Source organism: Choristoneura fumiferana, chromosome 30 (assembly GCF_025370935.1).
Source record: "Choristoneura fumiferana chromosome 30, NRCan_CFum_1, whole genome shotgun sequence".
Classification (NCBI taxonomy): domain Eukaryota; kingdom Metazoa; phylum Arthropoda; class Insecta; order Lepidoptera; family Tortricidae; genus Choristoneura; species Choristoneura fumiferana.
In genome coordinates this window covers 7,696,319-7,719,093 of record NC_133501.1, presented here as the reverse complement: position 1 = coordinate 7,719,093, position 22,775 = coordinate 7,696,319, and the positions used below count along the sequence as shown (strand labels likewise).

Genomic DNA, 22,775 nt, shown 5'->3' with positions numbered 1-22,775 from the left:
ACACTTGAAAACAATTCTAAGCATACACAAAAAGTCAGCGACGCCTCCAATGGTGAGATACATAAATGTCCAACTTGCGGTAATACATTTAAATGTGAATTTAACCTAATAAACCACCTATGCATAGAAACAGATGTTAAAGAATTAAATGACGAAAAGAAGAAAATATACCAATGCGATGTTTGCGGGAAAGAATTTAACTATAAGTTCAATTTAAAAACGCACGTGCGTTGTGTTCACACCACTGAGAAACCGTTTAATTGCAAAGTGTGTAAAAAACAGTTTTCGCTTAAATGTATCTTGGATACCCATATGCGAACTCACACAGGTGAGAAATTGCATGAATGTGTGATTTGTAATAAACGATTCACTGATTCGTCGACATTGGTGAAACATAAAAGACGGCACACAGGCCAGAGACCTTATTCATGCGATGTGTGTAAACGGCATTTCATCAATAAATTCAATTTGATCGGCCACCTGAGGATTCACACGGGTGAAAAGCCTTTCTGTTGTGATATTTGCCATAAAAAATTCCCAGTGCCAGCGTCTTTAATCAGACACAAACGCATACACACAGGGGAAAGACCGCACACTTGTATTATCTGTGACAAAAAATTCACACAAAAACACACATTGACTATTCACATGCTGACTCACACAGGCAAGAAACAGCATCGCTGCGGTGAGTGCAACAAGCATTTCGCTCTTGCGTCGAATCTAGAACAACATAAAAAGATTCACACGGGTGAGAAACCGTATGCTTGTGATATGTGTGAGAAGAAGTTCACACAGGTGGGTTCACTGGTGCGTCATATGCGCACACACACAGGAGAAAAACCGTTTTCTTGTGTTTGCGGCCGGCAGTTTGCTGATATGACGAATTTAAAACGACACAAGCAAGTTTGCGGCGCAAATGGAAAGTGAAGATTGTGTGGAAGGAAAGTGAAGGCCCTTTATTTTAAGGCTCTACTAAATTATTGATGCCTGAGGGCTAATAAAAGGCTGTACCTAAAGTTCTTTAGTCCTCAAGCTTAGCAGCCTTATTTTATATCATGGGACACCTGACACCAATTGACCTAGTCCCGAACTAAGCAAAGCTTGTACTATGGACACTAGGCAACGGATAAACATACTCATATAGATAAATACATGCTTAAATACATATTAAACATCCAATACCTGAGAACAAACCATTCGTATTATTTATACAAACAAATATCTGCCCCGGCCGAGATCGAACCTGGGGCCTCAAGCTTCGTAGTCAGGTTCTTGAACCACTCGGCCATCTGGTCATCTAAATTAAAAGCCCATTTTATTTTAAGACTTACCCACTGCTCTGCTGGCTCTCTTTCTCTCTTAATAAATACTATTAGCGTGAGCAGGACGGCACATATCCGATGTGATTGAACGAAAGTGAAAAAAAATAAGCAAGAAATTAAGCAAGTTATTTGTTTTGATCAAGAGTTGCATGATTCAACAAAAATGAATAATATTTCTAGTTTCTACTGAGGAATCAATTATGCCGAATAATCGGTTCGGTAAAAGTTTTGCTTTTTAAGGTCTAGCTAATGTGAAATAAAACACCGTCGTGCTAATAAGTTATATTGCGCTAATAGTGGTCGTCGGGCTTCCGTCGGCGTCGCGGCGGGGGCTTCAGCTTCATGTGGACGTATTTGACGTGCGTGGTGAGCGAGCCCGACTGAGTGAACGCCTTCGAGCAGATGGAGCACGCGTAGGGCTTCTCGCCCGTGTGGATCTGCGGCAACATCACCATCATTGGTTAGACAAGGGGACGACGGCGCAGGGACTGGTTCTCTATCGTTTGCCCGAATTTCATATGCCATAATGTATCGTTTCCCATAATTTTCAGTTGCCATGAAGTAATTTAATCTAACCTACTGTGCTATAAGACGACATTTAAAAAAAACCTGAAAACACGGTTCTATACTTGTATATTTTATGGCAAACGTTAGTATGGCAAGTGAAATTCGGGCAAATAAAGGTAGGGACTATTCGCGGTAGTTCCTGTAAATGTTCTTTACAGAATTTAATTTAAGGTTTGATTGAATTAACGGTCAAATTGAAACACACGTTTCTCGGTATTGCGAACACAAATGGACTAGAAATACCTACATGTAGGTACATTTATTAGCGGTTATTATGTTTTTACACAATATAAATAAAAATGAATCTTAAAATGTGTTGCTAAAAGATTCGGCAAACTAAGAAAAAAGTGATCAAAGGTATCCTTTCAACACTTTTTACCCGATTGCCCAGTCGGAGTGACATAGGCTATATAATATACTCAGCGCGGCGGCAAAATGTGGCCCACTTTCCATACAAAATTAACTATTTCTGCATACATTTGAGGGCCAGACTTTTGCCGCTCAGTGTACCTATGTCAATATGGTGTCTGCGAAAAAAAAAATGGCTTAGGATAGAAAAAAAAAATGTTGTAACAATATGGGTATCAAATGAAAGCTAATAAAAAGCCCATTCTAAATGTATATGGGTTATAATACTTTTAATGTACCATTTTCACAGAAACATGAAATAGTATAAAATAAAACATTAAATTTAAAAAATCAATAAACCCGACAGCCTTGAAAACTAAAAGGATGAAAATAAGTCTAGTGGTCTAGAACTCTGTTAAGTAGCTAATTTAAAGTTCAACAGTTGGGACCCATTAAATCGTGACCAGCTCAAAAATTCTTAGTAATTATCAACTTCAACTTCAACTTTTTTGCTTAGTGGCAATCGGTCGCTTTTGGTTAGCGTCCATTACTGCCAATGACACCTTTAGTAATTATAAAACAAATAAATAAAGAGACCGGCAAACTAAGAAATAGGCTATAAAAAGATCGGTAAACTAAATTAAAGGCATAAAAGGTACCGGCAAACTAAGAAATAGGTGGTTAACAGGTCAGGAAAACTAAGATTGGTTTTTTGGAATCTTTTTGTATTTTTTATTTCAATTCCAAATTTTTACTTTTACGGTCATCCGTAAAAACCGAAATTGAAAATACAAACTGAAATATAGATGCACAGAAAAAACAGAAAAATAAGACCATCACTGGGAATCGAACCCAGGTCCTCAGCATTCCGTGCTGCGTGCTATACCGCTACAACACCACTGACAGACACAAATTTCTCCTATGCACCACATATCTCAGCTTGTTTGTTTCTTATTTAGTCACTAAGCAGCGACACTAGCGACATCTATGCTTTAGCCCTCATCGAGAAACTTTCAGCACTCCATCGGAACTAACCGCTCACCCGGACAAGAGATGTCGCTATTAAGCAATCAAAAAGATGAGTGAGGTGAGTTGAGATGGAGTTGAAATAAAAAATACAAAAAGACTCCAAAAACCCATCTTAGGATTATGTAGCACGTGGTAAGGGCAGTGGACTTACGAGGCGGTGCTTGTAGATGGAGGACTGTCGCAGGAACGTCTTGGGGCACAGCGGGCAGCGGTACTTGCGCATGCGCGCGTGGAAGCTGTCGCGGTGACCCTGCCGGCAACCAACACACTGTCAGGCCATGTACAGTCAAGGACTTTTTCCATGAGCCACCACAAAACCATTTCACAATAAACGACATATTGAACAAGGGAATTAGTAAAGACTTTTCCTTTGAAAAGGTTCCAAGGTGGCCCATGAGTTAAAAGTCCTTGACCGTACCAAGAAGTGCAAAATTCGAATTTCGTATATCGCCGTCCCGCTGGCACTGGACTGGAGGATGTCAAAGTGAAAGTCAAAATATCTTTATTCAATTCAGGCTATAACAAGCACTTATGAATGTCAAAAAAAATCTACCACCGGTTCGGAAAAACCTCTGTTGAGAAGAATCCGGCAAGAAACTCAACGAGGTATATTTTTTTTAAACAGATTTACAATATTATTAAATGATATCTATACATCAAAAAAACTTGTTCTGAGAGGAGGCCTGTGCCCAGCAGTGGGACGTATATAGGCTGGGATGGATTTTTAACACAGCAGGTTCGCTATTTGAAGGGATCGCTAATGCGGATCGGAATTATTTCCAAATATCCCTGTCCATGATATAATCATTAACTTTATAATACGCCTTAGATATTAATGTCTTCTTGACAATAGATCTGAATTTTGTATCTGTTTCATTTGTAATATTTTTTGGAATTTTATTATAAAAACGTATGCAATTTCCCAGAAATGTGTTTTGCATAAACCAATAGAAACTCTTCATTTACCTCGTCTCGCTTCGCTCAGCTGTTTCCACCAGAGATGTGCTGTAAATGAAGCGTTTCTATTGGTTAATGAAAAGGGTCGATCAACTTTTTCTTGTACCTCGTTTCCATGGTTACGTCCCCTGGACAACTCTTTAAAACCACGAGTTTCTGTTTTCTGTGGTTAAAATTCATCGAGTATAATTTTTTGTCATAGTTACAAGCTCATTATTTTATAGACTATCTCCTAAGCATATTAGTCGCATATATCAAAGCAGTTTTTTTACGAAACTCTGTCACTGTTGTCTCTTGGACAACGGGACAGAATAACAAACAAGAAAAAGTTGATTATGATTGTTTTTTTTTTGAGTCTTTTTGTATTTTTTATTTCAACACCAAATTTGTTACTTTTACGGGTATCCCGTGAAACCATATCGAAAATACAAACACACAAACAAGTATTTGGAGTTGAAATAAAAAATACAAAAAGACTCAAAAAAAAAACAATCATAATTTGATTGCTTAGTAGCGACATCTCTTGTCTGGGTGAGCAGTTGGTTCCGAAAGAGTGTGACGTCTCTCGATGAGAGCGGAACATAGATGTCGCTAGTGCTGCTGCATAAGTAGCGTAGTAGAAATAAGCAACCTGAGATATGTGTGCATAGGAAAATTCGTGTCTAGATTCCTGTCCAGCGGTGGTGTAGAGGTTATAGCACGCAACACGGATTGCTGAGGTCTCTATTTCTGGTTTTTCTGTGCATCCATGTCTCAGTTTGTATTTTCGAAAAAGTTGATTGACCCAAAAACATATTCTTCGCACATTATTGTTGGAACCGCTGCTTAACTGGGGCACTGGCCGCGTGCCCCGCTGGCCCGTTTACCCCCGCTGATTACCTTGAGCTGCGAGGCGGTGATGAAGCTCTTAGGGCACTGGCTGCACTTGAAGGGCCGCTCCCCGGTGTGGCTCATCTGATGAGTCTTCAGCAGAGCGAAACACTGCAAAAAAAGTTAGATAAAGTTCGTACCTCTTGAGAATACGTGAATCGAACTTGTTAAAACGAAATCGTTCAAAACTTTGCTTACTTTGGGACTAGTCTGTGTCAAGTGTCCCATGATATGTATTTATTTAATTAATAACTCTAAGTGCGACGTTACTGTGTTAGCTTTTACTGAGTACGTTACCATAGGTATAGGCTTTCACTGAGTGCGACGTTACCGTGTAAGCTTTTACTGAATGCGACGTTATCGTATAAGCTTTTACTGAATGCGACGTTACCGTATAAGCTTTTACTGAATGCGACGTTACCGTGTAAGCTTTCACTGAGTGCGACGTTACCGTGTAAGCTTTACTCAGAGTACGACGTTACCGTATAAGCTTTCACTGAGTGCGACGTTACCGTGTAAGCTTTTACTGAGTGCGACGTTACCGTGTAAGCTTTTACTGAGTGCGACGTTACCGTGTAAGCTTTTACTGAGTGCGACGTTACCGTGTAAGCTTTTACTGAGTGCGACGTTACCGTGTAAGCTTTTACTGAGTGCGACGTTACCGTGTAAGCTTTTACTGAATGCGACGTTACCGTGTAAGCTTTTACTGAATGCGACGTTACCGTGTAAGCTTTTACTGAATGCGACGTTACCGTGTAAGCTTTTACTGAGTGCGACGTTATCGTATAAGCTTTTACTGAGTGCGACGTTACCGTGTAAGCTTTTACTGAGTGCGACGTTACCGTGTAAGCTTTTACTGAGTGCGACGTTACCGTGTAAGCTTTTACTGAGTGCGACGTTACCGTGTAAGCTTTTACTGAGTGCGACGTTACCGTGTAAGCTTTACTCAGAGTACGACGTTACCATGTAAGCTTTTACTGAGTGCGACGTTACCGTGTAAGCTTTTACTGAGTGCGACGTTACCGTGTAAGCTTTTACTGAGTGCGACGTTACCGTGTAAGCCTTTACTGAGTGCGACGTTACCGTGTAAGCTTTTACTGAGTGCGACGTTACCGTGTAAGCCTTTACTGAGTGCGACGTTACCGTGTAAGCTTTTACTGAGTGCGACGTTACCGTGTAAGCTTTTACTGAATGCGACGTTATCGTATAAGCTTTTACTGAATGCGACGTTACCGTGTAAGCTTTTACTGAATGCGACGTTATCGTATAAGCTTTTACTGAATGCGACGTTACCGTATAAGCTTTTACTGAGTGCGACGTTACCGTGTAAGCTTTACTCAGAGTACGACGTTACCATGTAAGCCTTTACTGAGTGCGACGTTACCGTGTAAGCTTTTACTGAGTGCGACGTTACCGTGTAAGCTTTTACTGAGTGCGACGTTACCGTGTAAGCTTTTACTGAGTGCGACGTTACCGTGTAAGCCTTTACTGAGTGCGACGTTACCGTGTAAGCCTTTACTGAGTGCGACGTTACCGTGTAAGCTTTTACTGAGTGCGACGTTACCGTGTAAGCCTTTACTGAGTGCGACGTTACCGTGTAAGCTTTTACTGAGTGCGACGTTACCGTGTAAGCCTTTACTGAGTGCGACGTTACCGTGTAAGCTTTACTGAGTAAGACGTTACCGTGTAAGCTTTACTCAGAGTAAGACGTTACCGTGTAAGCTTTCCCGCAGGTCTCGCACATGTAGTCGAGCCGCGCGCCGCCGCGCTGTCTGTTTGTCTTCTTGTAGTTGTAGAAGCGGAACCGCGGCTTGATGTTGAGGTGCACGCGATCGATGTGCGTCGAGAGAGAGGATTTTGAAAGGAAGGATTTGTTGCACTGGAAAAGAAACATCTATTTATTTAACTACAGCCTTATTCATAAAAAAATCCTTAATTGAGATTTGATCGGTCAGTTACTTAGCAGACTGATTAAGCTTGTTAGACGGTTGTCAAGAAGTATGATTCATAAACGCTTGCTAGCAGTCTGCTAGTTGTTGAGCTGCTGATAGACGGATTAGACGCGTTATGTTGGCCATCTTGACAAATCAAAGACAAAAAATGGCCTCATCGATAATTAAAAAAAAAATTGACAGCAGTGACAGCAAATTAGCAGGAAAAAAAATAAAAAGCGAGATGTTTGTTTTCCCGCCATTTCCGATCCGCATGTTTATGTTTAAATGCAAAAAGCCGTAATTATGTTAATCATCCTAATTTTTATTTTTTTCATATTTATTGTTAGTAAAGTGTTAAAGTAGCAGTAATAAGTGTACCTAATTTAAAAGATTTTTAAATACAAATTCCTGAAATTTAATTTTCCTGTTTTTTTTTTTTTTAATCTTTGCGTAACTTCACCTTTCACTAAAAATATCTTCGGTATGGTTTTTTGATCTTGTCAAATTCAGCTGTTCAAACTTGTGGCGGCCATTTTGTGATTTAGCAGGGAGATAAAGGAGGGTCTACGGTCCTCTAACTTTAGCAGAGCCTTGATCGACTGATTAGCGCTAACAGACGTTTATGAATCACGTTTTTTAGCATCGGGCCTTCAAGGAGCCTTCAAGGAGGCTCTTAACTTTTTATGAATAAGGCTGCTAGAGTTTACCCGCGGCGCACGCGTTAACTATTCGATCTGGTACAATTGTAGTTTCGGGATTTCATAAAATTCCCCCGGGAATTTCCAAAATGTATATCGTGGTCTTCATTGAGGTTGTGTTAGGAACAACTGTCCAAAATTTCAAGGCTCTAAACCCAGCGTTTGAAATTTCAAGACTTTATCCCTATCCCGTGGGAATATCAGGGTAAAAAGTAGCCGAAATGTCCAGCTATCTACTAGCGGTTGCCTCAACCTGGCCACTGGGCAGTATGTCTGTATGTCTGTGTGACTCACGTCGTCGCACTTGTAGACCTCGACGCCGTGCTGGCGCTGCCGGTGCAGGCTGAGCTGGTCCTCGTCGCAGAACGAGCAGCCACAGCTCTCGCAGAACCTGGAATATCACTAAACATTACTACACCATACACCATACTGCCCTCCTAAGCTAAAAGACAGTATCTAAAAAAAAAACTAAGGAATTCTTTTCAGCACCCATTGATTAATTTTAACTGACGGATTGTGATGCCGTGTCCGTCTATACGGACAAAACAAACAGAGACGGCATCACATTTATCCGTCAGTTAAATTTAATCAATTGGTGGTGAAACAGGGGGTTAGAGTTATTGATGACGACCGGATGGCCAAGTGGTTAGAGAGCCTGACTACGAAGCTTGAGGTCCCGGGTTCGATTCCCGGCCGGGAAGGCAAGGATAGTTGTATGAATAATACGTATGTTTGTTCTCGGGTCTTGGATGTTTAATATGTATCTAAGTATGTATTTATCTGTATAAGTATGTTTATCCGTTGCCTAGTATACATAGTACAAGCTTTGCTTAGTTTGGGACTAGGTCGATTGGTGTCACGTGATATTTATTTTTTCACACCTCTCCTTCAGAAAAGTAATTTTTCCTCCCTGCCGAGAGGGAGCAAAGTGCAACTTTTCTGTTCAAGGCTTCTCTAAGTGTTTTGTTTATGGAATAATCGAGAAAAACTAACAAAAATGCAACGTTGCCAGCTCAGCAGGTATAAATGCTTTTAATGAAAAAAAAAAAAAACATTCCTCGCACATCTCTGGTGTAAGCGCAGACTAAGAGGCCGTATGTCAAACTGTCATGCAGTTTGGCAGATAATTTCTTTAAACAATGTATTCTATTATTTGACAAAATAATAAAGAAAAAAAACCACAACGCCTTTCCGTTTTTTTTTTTCGAAATACACAGTATTTTTACCTCAGTTTAGGATCGCAGTCGTTGTCGGGTAGGAAGTGGCGGTCCAGCGCGTCCTTGTTTTCAAACTGTATCTTGCATATCAGGCATTTCAACGCCTTTATTTCTTTCTAGAAAAAAACAAATGTAAAATTAACGTAATCATTTAATAATATTGTAAATCTGTTTAAAAAAAATATACCTTGTTGAGTTTCTTGCCGGATTCTTCTCAGCAGAAGTTTTTTCCGAACCGGTGGTAGATTTTTTTTTGACATTCATAAGTGCTTGTTATTGCCTAAATTAAATAAAGATATTTTGACTTTGACTTTGAACGGGTGCCACTCTTACCGACCCTGTTTTACATGTACACGCCCATAGAAGCTTACGTCCGTTTCCAGAGTTGTAGTCGTCGTCGTCGTTGCAGTCGAACAAATTGAATCATGACCAAGGGCGGAACCGTTATGCTACTAATGTCGTGTTGTCATCTCATACTTTGGTCAAGGAAATCATAGTGAAATTGATTATTAAAAGGTGCCACCCTGGATGGCGTATGAATTCGCCTCTAGAGGGGGGGGGGGGCTTATTACTAATAAGACTATAAAACCATAAAACTAAGTTAAGAACGTGGTGACACGACAGGACACCAAAAACGGCCTAAACTCAACATGTGTTGCCACACATAAGCGCTCTGTTCTGTGCGTGTCCAAGTCCCGTAGCGTCTCCGCGTCACCGTATTGCGTGTCTCTTATGAATGTAAAAAAACAATCTAGCACAGCATAGCGTGTCTGAGTCACCGTATAGTGTGTCTGAGTTACCGCATAGCGCGACCAAGTTAAGGTATAGTATGTCTGAGTCACCATGTAGCCGTGTAGCGTATCTGAGTCGTAGTTTAGCGTATCTGAGTCGCTGTATAACGTGTCTGAGTCACTGTATAACGTGTCTGAGTCACCAAACAGCGTGTTTAAGCCCCATATCGTGTCTGAGTCACCAAACAGCGTGTTTAAGCCCCATAGCGTGTCTGAGTCACCAAACAGCGTGTTTAAGCCCCATAGCGTGTCTGAGTCACCAAACAGCGTGTTTAAGCCCCATAGCGTGTCTGAGTCACCAAACAGCGTGTTTAAGCCCCATAGCGTGTCTGAGTCACCAAACAGCGTGTTTAAGCCCCATAGCGTGTCTGAGTCACCTTATTGTGCGTCTGAGTCTTGTGCATGCGTAGACCCATGGCGCCGGTGAACGTTTCCCCGCAGATGTCGCAGGTGCCGCCGAGCGCGTTCTCTGTCGAGTGGTTGATGCGGAGGTGCGTGTAAAATGTTGACTGTTTTCTGTAATTAAATAAGTTTTTTAATGTTAAATAAAAAAAAGTTTCTTTAGCTAAATATGAATGAATTAAAAAAAAATGTTACGTACTTAAAAATGAGTCAATCAACTTTTTAGTATTGTTATTCTGTTCTGTAACAGGAGACATCAGTAATACACTTTGTTACAAAAATAATTCCATTTTTTATTTATTAGCATGCTTTTTAGATGAGCCGTGAAAGCATTGCCTTAAAACTGTCACAACTCCTAACTTTTAATGGATTTGTACCCCATAAAATGACACTTTTAATAGGTAACCCAGCAGACGTAAACTGTAGCAAAAAGCTAGATTAAAAAGTTGATTTTATGTTTGTATAATAATCATCCCAGCCTATATACGTCCCACTGCTGGGCACAGGCGTCCTCTAATAACAAGAGGGCTTGGGCCATAGTTCCCACGCAGGCCCAGTGCGGATTGGGAACTTCACACACACCATTGAATTGCTTCGCAGGTTTGTGCAGGTTTCCTCACGATGTTTTCCTTCACCGCAAAGCTCGTGGTAAATTTCAAATGTAATTCCGCACATGAATTTGGAAAAACTCAGAGGTGCGAGCCGGGGTTTGAACCCACGACCCTCTGCTTGAGAGGCGATAGGTCAAACCACTAGGCCACCACGGCTTATGTTTGTATAAGTATACTTTAAATTGTACAAAAAAAAAACAAATACCATTGACAAACTTTGAGATACTTGTACAGTCGCCATCGTCATCAAAAATATCGGCACATGCCACAGATATAGATTACACTAGATTCCGCAAATGCATCTACTTCGCGTGTCCGAACCCCGACCAAACGTCGGGGTTGGCCCCATACAAAGACTGGCCGCTAACTGACTAATCATGACTAGTGACTGTCTCGAGCCCCACGGCGCGGGCGGGCGGCGCATTAGACTCGATTTTGGGCGGACATCGGGCAATTCACATCGCTAATTCGCTCTTGAGACGTCACAGTAGATATAAAAAGTGACACGATTGGTTTTCATACCGATTGAAGTGTTTGCGTTATCTAGTGTAATCTATATCTGTGGCACATGCACTCTATTATTAAGGTATTAGAGTTCTGTATCGATATTTTTGAACACCTTGGCCGCTCCGGAATTTTTGATGGAGACGAACTCTGTATCTCATGGCGCACAGTAACGTAGCCTTTATGTGTGTCTGTCTGTCCGTGCGACGAACCTTTCGTTCGCTGGTACTCACTTGAAGGTGAGCGGGCAGTGCTTGCACTCCCACGTCTTCCCGGCGTGGAACTGCGCGTGCATCACCGCCATGTATCTGATGAACAAAATTATTGCAAGAATGAAAGAATAAACCTTACATAATAATAATATCATGGGACACTTGACACCAATTGACCTAGTCCCAAACTAAGCAAAGCTTGTACTATGGACACTAGGCAACGGATAAACATACTCATATAGATAAATGCATACTTAAATACGTATTAAACATCCAAGACCCAAAAACAGTCGTATACATGCAAATATCTGCCCCGGCCGGGAATCGAACCCGGGACCGGATGACCGAGTGGTTAGAGAACCTGACTACGAAGCTTGAGGTCCCGGGTTCGATCCCCGGCCGGTGCAGATATTTGTATGACTAATACGAATGTTTGTTATAGGGTCTTGGATGTTTAATATGTATTTATCTATATAAGTATGTTTATCCGTTGCCTAGTATCCATAGTACAAGCTTTGCTTAGTTTGGGACTAGGTCAATTGGTGTCAAGTGTCCCGTGATATTTATTTATTTATAACTTTTTTTTTTTTTTTTTTTTTTTTGTGTTAGGAAGCTGACCTGCCCCGGATGACCAGCTTGCACTCCTTGCAGACGTACTTGAGTTGGTGACACTCGATGAGGTGCGTGCGCAGCTTGTTGGGCCACTTGAAGCGGCACTGGCACAGAGGACACTCGTTCGGGCCCAGAGCCTGACAAATAAAAACTTTAAAATGTACATTTGTAGCCCTCGCTACGCTCGTGTGAAATATTAGCAACGATTGGAGGCCTGAAGTGCCAAAAACATATTATAGAAGTAGGAGCTCCGCCTTTGTCGACACTGTATGTGTCGATTCAAATTGGGAAAAAACGCTACACTGAAAATAATCTTTAGTAAAAAACTAGTGAGAAAAAAACATTTGGGAAAAATGAGAATGGAAAGATTCCTATCAGATTTTTTTTAAACAAAAACAGAGCTGACTACAAAAAACTTGAAAATAATTTTCTAATAGCTCGAAGTTGGTGCCTCAGCAAGAGTGATTGAAGACCAATATGTAGTATGTATGTGAGGTAGACGACTATAGTTCCACTCCTGCTGGCTCGTGCTGAGGCACCGACTTCAAACTACCTAGTGCCCATTTTCCGACTAACGACTTAGTTACATTGTTTAATGACCGACTTCCCTTTTTTTTAAGTCGGCTAAAAAAAATTTTGTCAACTAACCTAACCAACGAAAAGATGGAAAACCCCCGACTTTGTCACTTCAAAGTGCAATATCTCAAAAACGGCTGAACCGATTTTCATGAAACATGTCTAAGAATAATTTATTGAATCAGGCGTTACTTTGCGGAGGTCCATATCAATGAACTAAAAGAATTTCCTTGCTCACCCGCGACCTTACGATAGCCAAGCTTATGCAAAATATGCGTGTTCATGCAGTTCCTCCACCTCCACACTGTAAGAACACACACAAATCACACAAACCCATCTATCACCACCACCACACCACACTGACGCGTTTCGAACTCAACCAGAGCTCATCTTCAGAGTGACACAACCAGTTGTTAGACAACCAGTTGTTGTTGTGTTGTGTTGGTAGCATGGTGTACGGTTGTGTCACTCTGAAGATGAGCTCTGGTTGAGTTCGAAACGCGTCAGTGTAGTGTGGTGGTGGTGATAGATGTGTTTGTGTGTGTTCTTACAGTGTGGAGGTGGAGGAACTGCATGAACACGCATATTTTGCATAAGCTTAGCTATCGTAAGGTCGCGGGTGAGCAAGGAAATTATTTTAGTTCATTTACATGTCTAAGAACCATCGCTAGAAAACTTTCTTCCAAATAAAAAAACCGCACTCAAATCGGCTCACCTGTTTAAGAGCTACGGTGCCACAGACAGACACACAAAGCGGTGAAACTAGCACCCCTCTTTTTGCGTCGGGGTTAAAAATATCGCCATACTCGTATGGTACTGACCGGGTCGTGAACCTTGATATGGTTCTCGTAAGTGAACATGGACAGGAACCCTTTGAAGCACTTCTCGCAGCGCACGAGGGCGTGCAAATAGTTCTCCGACTCCTTCCGCGCCTCCATCTCTCTCTGTTGCTCCTCCTCTGACAATCGCACCACCTAGAAATTGTGATCAACAGAAGAGGGTGAATAAACTTGGTCTCGATAAGTATTTAACTAAATGTAAACAAACTTCAGCTCAGTCAGAGTTGGTACATACAAGGATTTTAAACATTTTACTTATCTATTATTGCAAATATTATAATACCAACTAGACTAATGTATTTCAATACAGAAATGTAAATGTTTAGATAGTTTAATGGGGGAATTTCAATATTTAAAGACACCAATTGACGTCGTTTTTAACCCCCGACGCAAGAAGAGGGGCGTTATAAGTTTGACTGCTATGTGTCTGTATGTCTGTGTGTGTGTGTCTGTCTGTCTGTAGCACCGTAGCTCTGAAACGGGTAGACGGGATGGTTCTTAGACATGTTTTATCAAAATCGGTTCAGCGGTTTCCATCTTTTTGTGTTTACATTTAGTAAAAAACCACTCAAAGTCACTCAGAGGGCTATGGAGAGGGCTATGCTCGGGGTTTCTCTGCGGGATAGAATTAGAAATGATGATATCCGCAGTAGAACTAAGGTTACCGACATAGCCCGAAGAATTGCGAAACTAAAGTGGCAGTGGGCGGGGCACATTGCTCGCAGGACGGATGGCCGATGGGGTCAGAAGGTTCTCGAATGGCGTCCGCGGACCGGGAGACGAGCTGTCGGTAGGCCTCCAACAAGATGGAGCGACGACTTGGTTAAGATCGCGGGATCGCGGTGGATGCGGAAAGCACAAGACCGGTCTGAGTGAGCCTTGGGGGAGGCCTATGTCCAGCAGTGGACGTCTTTCGGCTGACATGATGATGATGATTTAGTAAAATACCTATCCAAACCAAGTATAGTTTACTAAAGTACAGATGTGGTGAACCATTCTTTCCAATCGTATTGTCTCGAAAACGTACGTGTTTGTACTACTTATCAGACAGCGTAGGGAAGGTCGCATCGAGAGTTTAACAATCGATATAGTGTGCACAAGTTTCCTCACGATTCCTTCAGCGTAAACCTCATGCTAATTTCTCTTCAGGTAATGTTAAAATGGGGTGTAGTTAATGTACGACTTGTTAATCCACGCATAAATAAGGCACAGCCTGATAATTCGTGCACATAAGCTCGAATTATCATGCCGTGCATTACCACCCCGTACCGAACTAGCAGGGAACCAATAATGTACGCGCAATAATGTACGACGTGATAATCCGAAGCATTATGTCTTATTCCGTGATTGAAATAAAAACAATACCTAACGAAGGGCAACCGCGCTTCAACCTAACCCGGCCGGGTCGGTTCTGCTCCGACTATATCGATCTCGCTCGCTCGATCCGCGGCGAAAAATGTCTATTCATTCGAATCGTTGGATTCGGATTATCACGCCGTACATTATCACTACGTACAATACAGCGCGCGCAATATTTTGTACGCCCTGATAATGCGCGACCAATAATGTACGGCATGATAATCGGAAGCAATAATGCTTCGGATTATCACGTCGTACATTATTGCGCGTACATTCCGATTTGTACATTATTGTTTCCCGTTAAAATGTACATTTTGCAAAAGTGGGTTTTATGAGCTTAAGCCCTCTCGTTTTAAAGATACAGATGTAAAGAAAAACGAACCCCTCACCTCAATATTATACCTCTCTTCAAACTTGGCGTAGTCCTCATCGCACATGAAATACCTCTTGAATCCCTTCTTTTTTCTTTTGTACGGCGTCTTCTTCTTCGCCACCCACTCCACGGACGGCTTTTCCTCCTTAAAAGTGATATCCTTGATGATGGACCACAGATTGGGTCGAAACATGTCAGACAGCTCAATTACTATTAAAAAAATCAAGTTTGGTTATTCTGTGAGTAGGCTGCTAAAGGAGCCCTCAACTTTTAGCCAATTCGATTTCTAGGCCACTTAGAACCTTGCCATAGTAAATAATCTTGGTTTGTCTATAGCAATGCAATACTTATAGCACATGTCTTCTACTCAATATTTATGTTTTTGTATGATGTATTATCTGTTGGTGATCCTTAATAAATAAATAAATAAATGCTTATTGGATGACGTAAAATGCCACAATGACAAGGTTCTGTGTTGGCCTAGTTCTTGCCACATGGGCTGGGGGCCTGGACACGAACGTATGCCCTTATGGTAAAGATAGTATTGCAAAGTATACGTTAATATCCATCTCACTCACCTTAACTTCCTTAACATCCTCCGTCTCTTTCCTCCGCTTCCTCACCTTCTCTTTCTTCACCCTTTTCCTCCGAGTCCCCTTCTCTTTCTTAATCTTACCCTCCAACTTAGCTTTCAACTCCGATAGCTTCACATCAATATCATCCAAATCGTCCATTTCAACAACCGGTATATCAATATAGTTTGGGTCTTTGACATCTGTCATTTCTACATCGCTGTCGGGCTGACAGAGGGTCGATAGGAGTTGGGAGCTGTCGTTGGAATGGTCCAGGTAGTCAAGGCTTTTTGGGTAGATGTCTCCGGTGTCTACAATGTCTGCGATGTCTGGAATGTCAGTGATATCTTTCTCTTGGAGGGATGTGCGGTCCAGCGAGCGGATTGTGTCAGTCGTGATCTGAAGCAATGTGATGATTTAAAGACCAGACTAAATGCAATGAGGGCTATCGCATATGAATTCGCCGCTAGAGGCGCTAGTGTATCGAGAGGTCTATATCAAATGTTAGTAAGCTGTTTTTGGGTGAGTTATGCGGGTTTATTTATATTTTTCCGGGATAAAAGTAGCCTATGTCACTCTCTGGCCCATAACTATCTCTGTGCCACAAATCACGTCGATCCGTCACTCCGTTTCGACGTGAAAGACGGACAAACATACAAACACACACAAATTTATTGAATCAGGCGTTACTTTGCGAAGGTCCACATCAATGAACTAAAAGAATAACTTTGCTCACCTTGCCTTGCTTGGGTTAGTCTAACAACTGGTAGCACGGTGTATGGTTGTCACTCTGAAGATGAGCTCTGGTTGAGTTCGAAACGCGTCAGTGTAGTGTGGTGGTGGTGATAGATGGGTTTGTGTGATTTGTGTGTGTTCTTACAGTGTGGAGGTGGAGGAACTGCATGAACACGCATATTTTGCATAAGCTTGGCTATCGTAAGGTCGCGGGTGAGCAAGGAATTTTTTTTAGTTCATTAAAGTATGGAAGTATGGATTAGAATAATTTTGTGAATATTTTGCAATAAACTAACTAAAACTAAAAACTAACTAATTTCGCTCTGGGACCCAAAGAGGGTCTTGGCCTCCGAAACGAGAGCACGCCATCTGTCCCAATTAATTATGACAAAATTATGTCTTACGGGGCAATGAATGTTTGTGTTTTGTGACAGTATTGTCTTTTGGAAACCTTTATCCTACCTTTTTTCCGAACAAAACGGGACTATGCAACACTGTGGCATGCTCGATATTTTTATATGATTAAAATGTAAATTTTGTTTTCACTCCCGTAATAAATAACAAACTAACCACTTTACATCAGGCAGGACCTTTGTCTACAGTGGCGCCAACTGGTGAGCGCGAAAACGGTAGCCCTCATTGCATATTTATCAAGTTTTTAGTGTAGCTTTTTGCTGCAGTAATGATTCCCGAGTTACTTATTAAAAGTATCATTTTATGGGGTACAAATCCACTAAAAGTTAGTTGTGAAAGTTTTTAGGCAATACCTTCACAACTTATCTTCTATTTCATGGTAATAGTATACGTTGCAAACATTTTTTCTAACAAAGTGTTCTTTTCTGATGTCTCCTGAGTTACGAGGCAGAATAACATACAATAAATAGTTGATTGACGCTTGAATAAATGAACCAAAATATACAGGGTGGCTCATTTAGATTGGTCCATATGGGAAAGTCTGAAACTATAAGACATACGAAGATCGTTGAGTTTCTTGCCGGATTCTTCTCAGCAGAGGTTTTTCCGAACCGGTGGTAGATTTTTTTTGACATTCATAAGTGCTTGTTATAGCCTAAATTGAATAAAGATATTTTGACTTTGACTTTGATCTGTTCTTAGGAACCATGTCGTCGATTTTAAAGACAACCACTGCTGGACATAGGCCTTCCCCAAAGGCTCTCCACTCAGACCGGTCTTGTGCTTTCCGCATCCGCATAAATGTATAAATCTGTGTTTCTTGTTACTAAAATCTATGACATGGTTCCTCAGAACAGATCTTCGTATGTTTTAAGGTGTCAGACTGTTCCATACCGACCGATCTAAATAAGCCAGCCTCTGTGTAAGTAGTTTAAGTGAACTGACATAGTGTTGGTGCGACAGCGACTTGGTGAGCAGGTCGTGCGCGCGGCGACAGCGCACGCGCAGCGCCCGCGCCTGCCGCAGCGCCGCCGAGCAGCCCTCGCACACGTGCTGGGGCAGACCATCGCCAACAGACAACTGGAATAATATATAATGAAAGTTTATGACTTAAATTGTTTTTTAATACCAGGTTTTTTTAAACAGTAATAACAATAAAATAATTTATTTCGAAAAACATGGTCCATATAATAAATACCTTACAGACTGACACACACACACACAAAGTCAAAAGTCAAAGTTGTGTCAGTTCCACCATTCATAACTCAAGAATTTGTTGAGTTGAGTTTCTTGCCGGATTCTTCTCAACAGAGGTTTTTCCGAACCGGTGGTAGATTTTTCTTTGACATTAATAAGTGCTTGTTATAGCCTAAATTGAATAAAGATATTTTGGCTTTGACTTTGAATGGCTGGACCAATTTTTATTATTTTTGTGTTTTTGGATTTGTCTTCGTCAGAAATAGGATAATAGATATTAAAAACATTGGAAAATTGACGAAAAACTTAAATAAAAGAAAAAAAAATACCCCATACAAAATGTTCATGGGTTTTGTAACTGTCAAACATTTAGGGCAGAAGTACCGGTTTTGGCCACCTTAAGCCCGTTTTTGGCCAGTTGACATTTGAAGTATTAAAATAATATGTTTACAATACAATACAATAACTCTTCATTGCACAACAACACAGTAAGCTTACTTACGTACTTCAGTACAGAAAACAGGTATAGAGATGTTTAGTGAGTTTTCAACAGTTTCTACTGAAACAAATAGAGTTTATAATGATTTATTACTGTAAATTTATTTCAAACATATATTTAACCAATAAATGGCCACAAATGGCACTTCTGCCCTAATGTTCATCCTGTCAATATGGTAAACTCTCCCCTCAAATTAAAGAATGTGTTTTGTAATTTATTTAGCTAAGATATCTTATATTGTTTTTGTTCTTTAAAATTATAATTCATAGCCTTTTGAATTATTTAGACATTATAATTAAATATGAAGTATTTCTAGTACCTATTAGAAAAAGACTAACATGCGTAAATTTTTCTTTTTTATAAAAGACTAATTAAAATTTCAAAATCTACGCTATGAACTGTTTCTTAACCATGACGTTATATTGACGAAATATTGATCAGTAACAACACCAAATTACATAGCTAAAAAATGATAAAAAAACACTTGAACCAGGAAAAAATTACACTGAATTCTTTAGTTTATATATTTATCTGTAGTTTTAGAATAAAATATACTTACTGGGGTCCCCATGAGGTCTGAAAACGCTTCGTCTAGATGATGTTCATGTATACCGTTCAATTTTATGTCGGTCGCAAGACATATACGGCATGCTAGCAGCTCTTCAGCGTCTATTTCTAGCTTTATCGTAGTCATTTTGTTTATTTACAAATAATTAAATGAATACATTATACTCTTATTTTATAAAATTAAAATAAATTAATAAATTACAATCTTATTGGATTTCTATAAGTACGCTCAACAAACTTGACAGTTGAAGTTTGGTGGTGCGAGTTTGGCTATTATTGTATTACCGTACTCTGTCAAATGCGACTCTAAAATGCACTCTATTACGTTCCTATAAGGCGTTACGTATATAATATTGCATTTTTTGAAAAAGGAAGTCAACTAGCTGCGTCAAGAGCAGAATTATGTTGTCAGTTTTAGAGCTTTCTACCAATATAGTAGATTTTTTAGTAAAGTGATCCTTTTACTAAGGAGTACTTTAACCCTCTGTTTCACCATCCACTGATTAAATTTTACGGATAAATGTGATGCCGCCTGTTTGTTTTTTTCGAATAGACGGAGACGGGGTGAAATTTATCCGTCAAACAGAATTAATCAAGGGGTGGTGAAACAGCCCCTACATGTTGTAGAATTAGTTGAACTTTTTTCATTGGAACTAAACTTCCTAAGACATTTTTTTTATTGCAAGCTTTTCAGGAATCCAGCGTAAAAGGGGAAGTAAAACAGTCAAACAGACATAAATAGTTTAATATAAGCTATTTACACAGGTTGAAATACTAAACAAAACAATATTTACTGTACACGTTACATATTTACAAATATCATAGGATAAATTGAACTATTTTATTAATCTAATATTTCATAGAACAAAAATGTATACCTACTTTATTTTTTATATTCGAGATTGTAACACTATTATTTATTACACTGTAAAGTCATGTACCTACATTTCAAAAGGATGTACCATCCCATGACGGATTTACCATATTTCCAATGCAATTATTCTTTATACAAAAGCTATAAACTTAAATTAAATAATTTGTCACTGTTCAAGCACTAGTAACACACACGCCGTTTGCTAGCTCGCCCATTTCCAAGCAACTACAGTACTTTCATTGTAGCATGGTGCGGCTGACAGCTGTCAATATCACAAAACTAGAGAGTCAAAGTGTCGAGACTTATTTGATATGTACCTATTATTATTATTATCTTTATTTATTTTTTATTCTTAGGGTTAGGTTTTTATAATAGTTATAAGAAGTAAAATACATACAAATAAAAATATTATTATTATTATCTTTATTTATTTTTATTCTTAGGGTTAGGTTTTTATAATAGTTATAAGAAGTAAAATACAGAAAAGTACATACAAAATAAAAATATTATAAAAACCTAACCTAGTTTGCCGCCGGTAACGGGGTAGGGCCCAAGCTACCGGTGGTCAGGGCCGCAGAGTGAGGAACCTCCGGACGATGCGTGCCGTGTCCAGAAGTACCGCCTTCTGTATCTGGCCCTTGATCCAGCCATCTAGCGAGAGTCTCTTGAGATGTTGGTCGAGACTCTTCGCTATTAGACCGTTTGCCGAAACGACTATCGGGACAATGATCGTCGAGTCAACATCCCACATAGCAGTCACCTCGTGAGCCAAGTCAAGGTACTTGCTGAGTTTGTCCTTCTCGGCCTTCACGAGGTTCTCGTCATGTGGGATGGTGATATCAACGAGCACTGCCTGGCGGTTTGATCGATCTGTCAGCACGATATCAGGCTTATTGGCTACAATAGTCCTGTCCGTGATGACAGATCGATCCCAATAGAGCGTGGCACGACCATTTTCAAGAACTGGCGCAGGGACATACCTATAATACGGCACCTCAGAGTCTACAAGGCCGTATCGAAGAGCAAGTTGCTGGTGGATAATCCTGGCTACTAAGTTATGTCTGTGCAAATACTCACCGTTAGCAAGATGAGAACAACCGGAGATAATATGCCTGAGTGATTCCCCAGGACGGCGGCATGCCCGACAAATGTCGACCGTACCGTCCTTCAGGATATACCTCCGGTAGTTGTTCGTCATGATAACTTCGTCAGCAATTGCACACACAAAACCCTCGGTTTCCCCAAAGAGGTCCCCGAAACGTAGCCAGGTCACCGACGCGAGAAGGTCTACATCAGGCCCTGTTAGGGCCTTGTAGAACCGCCCGTGTAGCTCCTTGCTCTTCCATACGTTCTTGCGATCTTCCGTGCTCATTACCATAGGACTGCGCCAATTTTCGTTTGCCAAGGATAGCGGGGTGAGGTGTCTGTCTACTGCCACAACATCGCGATGCATCCCACACTCTTTGCTAAGGAAATAATTCCTAAAGCTGCATACCTCGCGGTTGTGGAGATTTTGGCATTAAGAAAGCCGCGACCTCCACATTTCCGTGGGATGTACAGCCTCATAACCGACGAACGTGGGTGTAGCATGCGATGGGTAGTAAGCAGTAGGCGGACCCTCCGGTCCAGGGCGTCCAGTTCAGTCTGAGTCCACCTTAGTATGCCAAAGGAGTATGTGAGCAGGGGCATCACCCAGGCGTTAAAGGCGCGTACCTTATTACCACCCGACAAAAGACTGTTAAGTACCTTTGTAAGGCGGCAAAAGAAACGCTCCTTCACCATCTGCTTTATGTCCCCGTCAACGATACCCAAAGCCTGTGACATACCAAGGTATTTGTAGGTTTCAGCTTCGGAGAGAGATCTGAGGGTCATTGTACCAGAAAGTTGCAAATCCGGTGAATTTACAACTTTTCCCCGCTGTACATTCATGACCGCACACTTATCTACACCAAATTCCATTCTGATGGCGTTACTGAAAGCCTCTGTCTTCTTTAGTAACACCATCAGATCTTGGTGTTTTGGTGCAAACAGTTTCAGGTCATCCATGTACAGTAGGTGAGAAATGACCTCACCCCCTCTCCGAAGTCGGCAGCCTAACCCAGAATCCCTCAGCAGAGTGCTAAGTGGATTCAGAGCAAGGCAAAACCACAATGGGCTCAAACTGTCACCCTGGAAAATACCTCGCTCGATCCTTATAGAGTCCTGCGGATCAAGGTTGCCATCTCTCCTTCCCGGTAGACGAAGGACAGTGATCCACTGTCTCATACATGAGCCTAAAAAGGCTCTTAAAGCTGTATCAACTTTATACAGTTCTAAGACCCTCTCAAGCCATGAATGAGGCACCGAATCATAGGCCTTCTTGTAGTCAATCCAGGCAGCTGACATGGCCCCCTTGTTTCGCCGGACTTGTTGGCAAATGGTCATGTCAATGAGGAGAAGCTCTTTAGTACCACGGGACCCAACCCTACATCCATTCTGAGAGGGGGCCAAAACGTTGTTCGCAACAATGTGCGAGTTGATTTTTGTTGTCAGAATGGATGTAAGGAGCTTGTACAAGGTAGGCAAGCATGTTATGGGTCGATAGTTCTTTGCTTCCGTGGTATTACCGGACTTATAGAGCAGGGAGGTAACACCAGTTGTGAGGAAAGCTGGTAGAGAACCGAGCTCAAGGGCTTGTTGGAATTGTGTTGCTAAAC

The 22,775-nt window shown here is 41.0% G+C and overlaps 2 protein-coding genes across 2 annotated transcripts; one reads left to right on the top strand and one right to left on the bottom strand.

Annotated features, from left to right (window-relative positions):
• Nucleotides 1–8: 8 nt before the first annotated feature.
• Nucleotides 9–1,464, top strand: LOC141444741 (uncharacterized; the record flags this gene model as incomplete). The annotated part of the gene is given in 1 exon segment (XM_074110369.1): nucleotides 9–1,464. A coding segment is annotated over 1 exon segment (919 nt), but the record flags the coding sequence as incomplete, so codon positions are not given.
• A 128-nt stretch (nucleotides 1,465–1,592) lies between these two features.
• Nucleotides 1,593–19,438, bottom strand: LOC141444719 (uncharacterized). The gene is made up of 14 exons (XM_074110329.1): nucleotides 19,198–19,438; nucleotides 17,888–18,022; nucleotides 15,800–16,192; nucleotides 15,238–15,366; nucleotides 13,472–13,624; nucleotides 12,081–12,211; nucleotides 11,484–11,558; nucleotides 10,111–10,249; nucleotides 8,952–9,058; nucleotides 8,020–8,116; nucleotides 6,808–6,972; nucleotides 5,103–5,204; nucleotides 3,418–3,516; nucleotides 1,593–1,759 (listed from the first exon to the last, which is right to left on the bottom strand). The coding sequence occupies exons 1-14, from the start codon at nucleotides 19,330–19,332 to the stop codon at nucleotides 1,613–1,615; spliced, it is 2,007 nt and encodes a 668-aa protein (XP_073966430.1). The 5' UTR covers nucleotides 19,333–19,438; the 3' UTR covers nucleotides 1,593–1,612.
• Nucleotides 19,439–22,775: the final 3,337 nt, after the last annotated feature.